Source organism: Elaeis guineensis, chromosome 2 (assembly GCF_000442705.2).
Source record: "Elaeis guineensis isolate ETL-2024a chromosome 2, EG11, whole genome shotgun sequence".
In the NCBI taxonomy this organism is placed as follows: Eukaryota; Viridiplantae; Streptophyta; class Magnoliopsida; order Arecales; family Arecaceae; genus Elaeis; species Elaeis guineensis.
The window spans coordinates 103,034,891-103,045,326 of record NC_025994.2 but is presented as its reverse complement, the minus strand read 5'-3'; the positions used below and the strand labels follow the sequence as shown (position 1 = coordinate 103,045,326).

The window sequence follows — 10,436 nt, the reverse complement described above, 5'->3', positions numbered from 1 at the left end:
CATCCTACCTTAGCCTAAGCTCAAGTAGAGTTGGGTTAATCAAGTTAAGTTGTACAGAGACATTAATTGGATTAGAGCAGGTTGAATAAGAAATTTAAGATAGGAATAATGTTTGAGATGTTTTTGTTAGATCAATAATAGATCTTGAATTGAGGTCTCAATCATTCATCAGTTTCAGTAACATACTTGGACATAGTTTAATGAGTCTAAGGATATAATTAGTATATAAGATATAAAAGTAATCTAAATGAAATATATGAGGATCCATGTGGATGCCTCGCTAGAAGATATACAGGGTACCAAAATGGACCTAGCCAATGGCGTTTGTATGACTAGAGCATGATGCAGCTTGGACCCTTTGAAAGATCTTCAATACTTAGTGCAGGCCAAAGAACCCAAATATACAATATAACATGTCTATGTATAAACATGAATAAGGGTGCAGACAGAATCAACCATACATTCTCATTGCGCTTACATTTCCTTTATTATCATTAATATATGTGTTGCGCTCTTTCAGTATATACGTAACAACACAGAAGATACGGCAGCATAGATATAAATATTTCTTCAACACGCACACCTGAACCATGCCACGTCTACATCCTCAACAAAGGACTTGGAGAAACGGGAGGAACAGCTAAAAGCATGTAGGAAGATGGGCACCGTACTCTAAGCAAATTTTGGGGCCTCACATTGCATAGGGACTGCTGGATTTTGGAAGGCATTGCTTTTGACTTGTAAACTATTTTACGGTTCACTCCTTGAAGCCGAGCTTCAGCCTTCATCGACAGTTCTTTTTCAGGAATATCATCCAATGTAGACCGTCCTGTATTCTCCTTATTTGACTCACGAGCATTAAGCACCAACGGTGCCAAAAGCGTTCTCTGAGAATCCATAACTAATGGCTCGTAGATGGCCATGCTAATGTCCTGAAGTAGCGCAGTAGGTGAGTCGAATGCATTTTGAGTGTCATAAAGCATCTGAAACGCCTTCAAAATACATAGATGGAGTTGTTTCCATTCTTTCGGCACTTCAGTGTTGTCATCAGTCATCATAATTTCAAGCATCTGCTTCTTGAGCCTTTCCAGTATGTTCTTTATGTATGCAATTGAATCTTCAATATTTGCCCTTGGGTTCTCTTTCAAGTACAATGGCACCATGTTCAGTTTCCCGTCCTTCATTTCTCTCTGAAATGAATTTGCATTCGTTTGAAAACAACAATAATAACACGAATAACGAGACTGAAAAATTGTGGTGAGGAAGTGGTGTAACCTCGTAGCTTTGCATGTCGTTCAGTAAGCGTGCTGAGAGCATTAACAAGTTGGTAATTTTGCTATGACGGGTTCCTGGAGAGTTCTGTGGGTGCTTCGGACTTGCAAGATAACATGCGGGGAGAAACATCGCTTGTGCAGCTACAGAGATCGTGGCAACTCTGAGGTATTCATCAATTGATGGCGCCTGTCTGCTTCTACTCCACTCGGACTCCTTCAACCACACATCGAACACATCTCGCCACTTCATATGACACAACAAATTTGAACTTGCTCAAACTGCAGTTACTTTCATGAAGGCAACGTACGCATCATATTTCAAAAGATAAACATCATGAGAAACTTACGATATCTTGAAGAAGTGTTTTCCTATCATATCCTTGCTGGTTGAAAATCTTCAATGCAACATCACATACAAGGTCATCAAGGGCATCAAAAATAACTCTACTATGCCCGGATAAGCCTTCTCCTTCCCACCTATTACCATCAAACTAGTTAGGAATATTAAAAAATAACCATGTGCAAATTCTTCAACCTTCATGCCACAACCAACCAATACCTTCGGACTGCTTCATTGAGGCGTTGTAGTTCATCCAATGAACCGTGTTCATCAAAAAAATCATCTGCAACTGTAACTAAGACTGCACACTTTGCCACAATTTTCCGCGCCTCAGAATCTAAAGGATGGGAAATGGGAGTAGCAGCAATGAAGTAACAATATGTTGTTTTCTCTCGTCCGAAGCCCATGTTGGCAAGGCCCGTATCTTTGGACCACCTATGATGTATTAATATTACATAGTAGACAATCAATTAGAAAACTAAACAAAGTGAGTGATAGCATCCTCTCAAGAAGCGTGCATTACTTTTCTTCTCAAACAAAGGAAAGAAATAGAAATAGAGCATTTATTGCTTCGCTCAGAAAAGGGAAAAAGCCATATGACTTTCTTTAATCTAGAGAACTACCTCTTTAGTTCCTTGAGTTCAGTCCTATAGACTGATTGGCGAGTCGTGAAATTTTTTGTGGCGAGCTGGATAATGTCGTCGGGGCATGTCAGTCTGCAGTTTTGCACAAAGTATTTGATGTCATCACCAACCATAAATAATGTTTACATACACCGAGTACTTGGTTGCTAATTGCTATGTGTGCTACCTGTAAGATGAAGACTTTCCGATCCATAGATTATAACCTTTACTTCTTTCTATGTACATCCGGTGCTCCAGATGATCCATTCGTGCTAACCATAGATGCTTCAACTCGTGCTCAATCTGGTTCAGCATATAAACATTAAAGAGCTACCAAATTAAAGTACTAGATTGTTGAAACCACAAATGCACATGATATACATGTGTAGGTGACAAATATTTACTTCAGCGATTTACACCAACTAGATTGTCAGTCGAGCATTTATTTTAACCTCTTAGAATATTTAATACTTCTTGCCGTTTTCAACTCTGAACAGATCATGTAAATTTGTTAAAGAAAGTAACATCATGCTACACTGACCATTAATATAAATATTTTCTTGTTGTTGATGTGGCATGGCACACTTGACACACATGATTCATGAGGATGGTCACTTAGTGCCATGTAATGCCGAGTCAATGCCTTGTTGATGAGAGAAACGAAAAAAAAAGCGTTTAGTTACCTCTTTCTGGTGATCAGAAAGAACCAAAGGGCTGTCGTTTAAATCTTCACTTGGCAATCCCTTCTGCAATATTTTCTTGGAGAAAGTTTTTGCATTTTCGAGCTCTGGTTCCTTTAAAAACATCAAATGCGTGGCTCTGTAGACAGCATACATGGCTCCAAAGAAGTCTTGGTAGTTCTCTTCCATATACAAGAGCATTTGTGGTTCACGCATAAACCGGCAAAACCTCTCTGTGACATCAAAAGCAATCAATCACTTTCCATGGAAGAGTTAACGATGCATGCATGCATTTATCTACATGTCTATGTGTGTATATATGTTATATAAATAGCATTACCTGGAGATATTCGATAGCCATGCCTCCTCAAGAGTTGAAAGGCTAAAGAATCCCCGAAAATTTGGAACGACAGATCGTGCATCTTAGCAGGTTCCAACTCCTTCATCTCCCAATTCCTACACGAGGAGTTCCAATTATTGATTCATGATTAGCAAGGCTTTTTCTTTTGCTCAAAACTGTGAAGGATAAAGGACATACAAGGTTGTTCAAGATGCCATAAAAAGCTATGAGGGTTGAATTTAAGGAGGATATGGTTCAACCGTTAGACTAGTCAGACCATGATGCATGAAAAGGAACGTGTTGCATGTTTTCTAAAAGACCATGGACTCTTTATGGTGCACGTCCTGCACCCCAAGGTTCGGTGCATCCGTATGTGGATGCCATCTATTGTAGGATGGATGGTCATGCTTGGCATGCATCGCACGGCCCGTGCCCATGCACCACCATCCATCCTGTACGTGATGAATGCCATCTAGGGGTGTACCATATTTTTCAGTGCTGTGCATGTATTGTAGGGGATCCATGCTCTTGCTTCAAAGGACGAGGGCCAGGGAGTCTTCAATTCCACTTCAAGAGAGGCAATGCTATGTATGTGGTTAAACTTCTAAGGATCCCTCCAAACTATATTGCCAGCTATCCGAAACGACTGCGTTTGCAATAAAAAGCTTAGAGTACCTAAACATATACTCCGCTCAAAATAAATTAAAATAAAAAAACAAAATCTCGCCGCCACTTGTACAGCTGTACCATTCCCACCCAGCCTCGCCTCATCTAGATCAAAGCCAAGATTAGGTAGGGACAGAGCAAGGGCTTATACAATTTAGAATTGAACTTCCGTCTCCCACTCTAAAAATTTTGGATTGGTGATAATACCCATTGAAGCAAGCACCTGACGACAATAGATACGATTATTTGTAAAATTTATTTGCATATCATTCTTTATAAAAAACACTATAACAGCAACGGTACGTAGCAATAATAACTACAACAATCACTATAATAACAACATCAACAACAAAATATTATTGATAAAGGAATGCATTGTGAGCTGAATGGATGATATTGTAGAGTTATTAACTAGCCATTCGATACACAATTTTCGGCATGACTTCTAATTTTCAATTTTTATTATTAAAAAATAAAAAAATATTGTTTCAAAAATTAAAGTTCAAAATCTTTTTGGAATCAATTGGGTTGCTTTGATGACAATTGTGACAATAGTGATGCTGGTGGTGGGTAGAGACAGATAAAAGAAGAAGACAGTGTATGATAGTAGCCTATAGTGGTGACAAGAATGATGCAGATGATAGCTAGCTAGCAATGGTAATCATAAGCAATGATACTAATGGTAATCATAAGCAGTTTTAGTTTTCAAAAATCTTTGAAAATCATAATTTCTTATTTTTATAATTTTTAGAAAATGAAAAAGAGTTTTCAGATTACTGAAAATACAAATGAGGTTACGAAATATCACTCTTGTTTTGGACTCTGTGTTGAAAAAAAAAAATCAAAACTTCAACGATATCTTAAACTATATATTATACCAAAAATGATTATATATTGTTAATGACATTTGCAATTAACAACGGAACATAGCTGGTGAATTGTCAACTACTCACCGTTATGCAAACAAAGTCCTGCTTCAACCAAGTGATTATCGGTGTCGATCATAAGAAAAAATTATATATCTGGGACCTTAATACATAATATAGTATTTGAAAAAAATAGTGTGCAAAAACTATAGACAAGCCTTTTTTCCCTCTCCACTAAAGATTGTGATAAGTTGATGAAATTCAAAATCAAAAAAAAAAAAAAAAAAAAAGAAAGAAAGAAGCGAAGTTGATACATAAGGTGACCAAAAATTAAAAAATCTTCAAGCAGGAAGAGAAGCTAAAATTGTAAGCTTACCAATAAAGGCGATCCATCACATCTCCTATTTCGTTGGTGAAATGTTCACCACATCCTAGGCGCATCAAATGGTCCACCAGACACAGCTTTATAAGTTCTTGGTCCACAGGATATGTGGGAGGAACTGTGCCTCGCATCAAACCGTACCCAGTCACCTTCCATTTAGAGACAAAGCATATATAATTTCGGATCTAGTGCTGTTTTAAACTCACCTCCACGCCGGCATCTTTGGACCATGGCTTCCAAATACTGCTTGCAATCTCTATCTCCAGTGATGATGAAAGCACAAGCAGTTGCGGACGGGGAATGGAATAGCGACCCATCTTCTCTCTTATGTTTAAGAATATCTTCATGCTTCCCTTGGTAGATTGACGGCAAGGCCTCGAGGTACAGTGGAAATGGGAGATGGTGACCACCACAGGATATTTCTTCCCTGCAGACGAAGTAGGCAGGTATCAGAAATGTAGAATACCCGTTTGAACTGATAAATTTGAATGAAGCAATATGAATAAGAAAAGAAATGTTGAAAGAGGGATTTACATTTTGAAAATTTTCTCCCTTTCATTGAAGACATCTTCCAGGGCTCTTGTGTAACCCTGAGGAAACACCTTCAAACCTTTGTCCTTCGCCAGCTCAAGCATGCCAGGGAATAAGATGGCAAACCATCGGGGGATGCCACCCTGGTGTTTCGGAAGCAGCTTCTCCGTGTTTGCATGAAGAAACTTCAATCCTGTTTTTTTTTTTTTGGAAGAGTTGGAAGACGAATGTCAAGACTTTAGCACAAAATGCACACATCACATCAGAGAGCTGCATGATCAGTGAATTATTCTAAAGTCCTCCTAGAGCAACTCAGTAGGAGAATAAATGTTCTAATTTGGAACCTTAACTTATGGTGGAACTTAACACTCGGTCGTTTCTTTGAATGGACTTTAATAGGCAATCTTTTCTATTAGAATTTAATTTCTAGCCCTACGCATACTCATATAAGATTTGCACATACATACCTATATATGTTTATATTGTCCCTACACACACTAATGTATGTGCGTACGCAGTTATTAATTTGATGTGAATATGGAGGATATGTGTGCACGTAGTTATTTGTAACGACGTACATATTAAGATATAAGTACGTGCAGCCAACCATTAGGGATCAAGAACTTAAGAAATTCTGAAGAATGATAACAAGGAAGACGGCTTGATTGTACCTTCTTCTATATTTATGGAACCAACGTTCCAGGTCTTAAGCGCAACAATGCAGGCCAGAGTAGCAGTGAGGCTGTCTATGGTGAGATCAAGGTCTCCCCATGACCCTCCATGGTTCTGGTTACGGAGCACCCAATCCAAACAGTTTGGGAACATTGGACGACGACGAAGTTCAGGATTGGGTATCATGGCTACCCATGCAGTCTCGTAGGCGGACGGTGGCAAGAAGGAGTACATGTCAGCGGAGGGAGAGAAAACCTCTTCCTTAACCCTCTCGACGAGGCACTCCAACGACTCCTCCATGCCTTACAGAAGCACAACTAGGAAGAAGAAGATGATGATTTTTTTTTTTGAGGTTGCAAGAAGCAAAAAATTGTATCTGGATGCCCTGGCTCAATTCCCCGAGGGTGTATTTATAGTGTGATGGGAGGCGATCGCTTGCCCCACGCAGCCCGGCCCCACCCCCTCCGTCACTCATTCAGTCCTCGAGCCCCACCTTTTTACGTTTTTGTCTTTTCTTTGGATGGAACCTCCAGCAACATTGAGCAGACCGTGTCACGCATGAGCTACCCAATCCAAATGCTTGGTTTCTTACCAAAATAATCCAAATGCTTGATGACTAGCTGTTAATTGTCCACTTCTACCTACGTAGTATTATAACACCGAATAACCTCAAGCCATTGAACTTTCGCACAGTTTTGGTACATCACATATTTACTTAACGAGAACAAATAAATAAATCAGAGATCATTTTGTCATTTATATTTTCCAATGAAGGAAAATTATCTTTAATAAATATAAAATTAATCTCTTTTCTAAAAAATTTAAATATATATATATATATATAGATGATATCATGCGATATATGGGCAAATTCTACGTTCACCACCTATATAAATATTATATTAATTAGCAATCAACAATTGCTAGGATTCCAAACGTTATTTATTTTGGTCCATGCAGAAATACACGAAAAGAAAAACATTGGATCGATGTGTAGGAACAAAAATCATATTGCCCCTGCTATAGAAGGAAATATTGGATGGCTTCCTATTTTGCTACATCTGTAACATCATTTGAAAAAGAATTCTAAAAGCTAAAGACTCGTTAATTCTATAATAAAAAATATATTATTTTTATTTTAAAATATATTTTTTATTGATACATATTATACCATCAGATAATATTTGCTAAGTAAATGAGTCATCAAATATGTCAATACACATATCTAAATAAATTATCATTCAGTTTCCAAAGTATTAAATTAGTTAGTATATAATATATGGTTAAATGATACGTATTTAATAAATTATTCATCAAACAACTCAATACATATCTTTAAATAAATTGATATATAATATTCATAAATATATACTACATTACTAGATGATGTATATACTCGTTGGTTTTTTGATGCATACAAATTTCCTTGATACACTGCAGCAATGATCCAATGCATATCTCTAAATAAAAAATAAATTTTAAAAATTATGTTTTAAATTTTTTAGAGGTATATATTGGATCACTACTAAATATAATAAAAAAAATATATCAAGAAGTCAATAAATATATATCAACTAGTTATATAGTATATATTAATAAATAAAATATTTATAAAATTACATATCAATTTGCTTAGAGATATATATTGAATTGTTAGATAATTAATTATTAAACATATATTATCCGATCATACATTATGCACCCATAAATATTATGTTTTAAAAACTATGTATTGATATATTTATATGTATATATTTGCTTGCTAAATGATCAATTTGCTTAGTATATATTATCCAATCATATAGTTTATATCGATAAAAATATTTTAAAAAATAAAAAATATTATATATAAATTTTTTATTTTTAATTATATAATTAATTACTTAATTAATGGAAGAAATTTCTAACCTTCGACTCCTACATCAGCACTCGAGAAAAATGTGGCGGTAGATAGTCCGCCCGATATTCTCTTCTCCGGTGCCCGCCTCTTCGTTCCACGTGCAGGAGCGGGTGAGAAGCGTTTCCGCCTTGGGTACGCAACAGTCACCCTCGTGGGCCCCGCAACAGTCGGAAACACCACACTATTTTTCCTAGAACAGCCGGCCTGACAAGGTGACGTGGATCTATGGCCATCTAACATACGTCTATTTCATTTATCCTTCATCTATGGCCATATATTTCAGGTGGCACTGACCTGGAAATGAACAGCCTTCTGTGCCAAATGTCCTGCTAGATGCAATTCCTTGCGTTAACACCAAAGCGTGAATCATATTGCTTTAAACCAAAAAAAAATAAAATTATAGAGATACCTTGCAGATCTAGAATATTTATACTAAAATCCTAAAAATCTAAATAATATCAATTGACAATCAAAACTTACAATTTGTTATAATTTGTTCCGGCTGTTTGTCTGAATGTTAACTCTATTAATGGAATAAAAAAAAAGTAAAAATATCCTTGCTTTAGTAGGATTACTTTTTATCATTCATTTACCTGCATATATTTCAAAATACTCTCTTTTTTATTATTTATCCAGATTTTAAAGCATCCAAATCTTTTTAAATTATTTGTCGGCATAAATCTTAAAGTACTACGATCTCAGTCATCCATCTGTATGCACAGAGATTTAAGAATTTCATTCTTTGTCATCGGTTCATCTATATAGATCTCAAAGTATTTCATCTACAGTCTATTCATTTGCGCAGATCTTAAAGTACCTAATTTTCTATGATCTATATGTCCATACAAATATTAAAGCACTATATCCTCTATTATCCATTCATGTCGTATGAATCTTGAAATATTTTATCCAAAGTCAATCATATTCCTGCATAAATATTAAAACCCTCAATCTTTTTTTATCCATCTATTTGTATAGATCTCAAGACATCATGTCTTTTATCATTTATCTTCTACCATCCATTTGCCGACATAAATCTTAAAGCATTCTATTCTCAATTATTTATCATTTCTACTTATACATATCTTAAAATACTTTATCTATTACCATTCATATGTTTGCATAAATTATAAAGTACTCTATGTTTTATCCATCAAGATGTTTCAAATCTCTATTCATCTCATTTTTATTCCTGTGCATGAGGATGCATCGGATTATCCTAAGGTTGCAGATATTATTCTTCCTTGTTTGGAATATTGATCCTATTTACTACCTTCGTCCCTCACCTATCGTCGGAAAAATCATCTCGCTACCGGTGCCTTGAAGTCCTGGGGCTGCACATCCAGTAGCTACTTGGATGTATATAGCTGCACCTCACCATGCAGGACAAACAACCCAAAGGAATGGAGGTGCAAGAGCTGAGCATCTCACATTAATTGCTCATCGCTCCAAGTGCCTACATCACGAGAAACACGTGAAGTCCATTCGATTTTAATCGATCCGGTCCAATTCAAAACGATTTGATTTAAAAATTAAATAATAAAAATAAAAAATTATTTTGAATAAAAAAAAATCAAATCAAAATTGAATCAAAAATTTCGATTCAAACTGATTTGATTATTTAATTTTTTTATAATTTTATAATTATTTATTTTTTATACAACATATTCAAATAATTATCATCGACTCATTATTAGTTTATTACATTATATTTACTTAAATTTAAGATTTATTGAATTTATTGTTTGATAATTTTTTATATTAATAATTAATAATTAATAATTAATAATATATTAATAATCGATAAATAATAAATCGATAATAAATAAAATATAATATATCAAAAATCATATTATCTACGTACAAACAAGCAATCAACCATCATAACAAATTATGATAATAGACCAAATCTAATATCCAATCATCCATTTATATAACCAATAAATTTTTAAAATAATAAATAACATAAATTTTAATTATGATTTTAATTTTTGATTTAATTTTTAAATTTTTTAATTTTTAATTGAATCGAATCGAAAATTAAAATTTTTATAAATAAAAATCAAAAATCGAATTAGATTATATGTAATTTAATTTTGATTTAATTTTTTAATTCAATTCGAATCGATTTTTGATCGAAAACTAAATTACAAACAACCCAT

At 35.0% G+C, this 10,436-nt stretch overlaps 1 protein-coding gene across 1 annotated transcript; it reads right to left on the bottom strand.

Annotated features, from left to right (window-relative positions):
* Nucleotides 1–312: 312 nt before the first annotated feature.
* Nucleotides 313–6,713, bottom strand: LOC105032920 (S-linalool synthase-like). The gene is made up of 12 exons (XM_019852987.3): nt 6,374–6,713; nt 5,706–5,895; nt 5,378–5,598; nt 5,166–5,289; nt 3,258–3,373; nt 2,921–3,150; nt 2,425–2,540; nt 2,238–2,330; nt 1,834–2,049; nt 1,622–1,751; nt 1,276–1,518; nt 313–1,190 (listed from the first exon to the last, which is right to left on the bottom strand). The coding sequence occupies exons 1-12, from the start codon at nt 6,672–6,674 to the stop codon at nt 600–602; spliced, it is 2,571 nt and encodes an 856-aa protein (XP_019708546.2). The 5' UTR covers nt 6,675–6,713; the 3' UTR covers nt 313–599.
* Nucleotides 6,714–10,436: the final 3,723 nt, after the last annotated feature.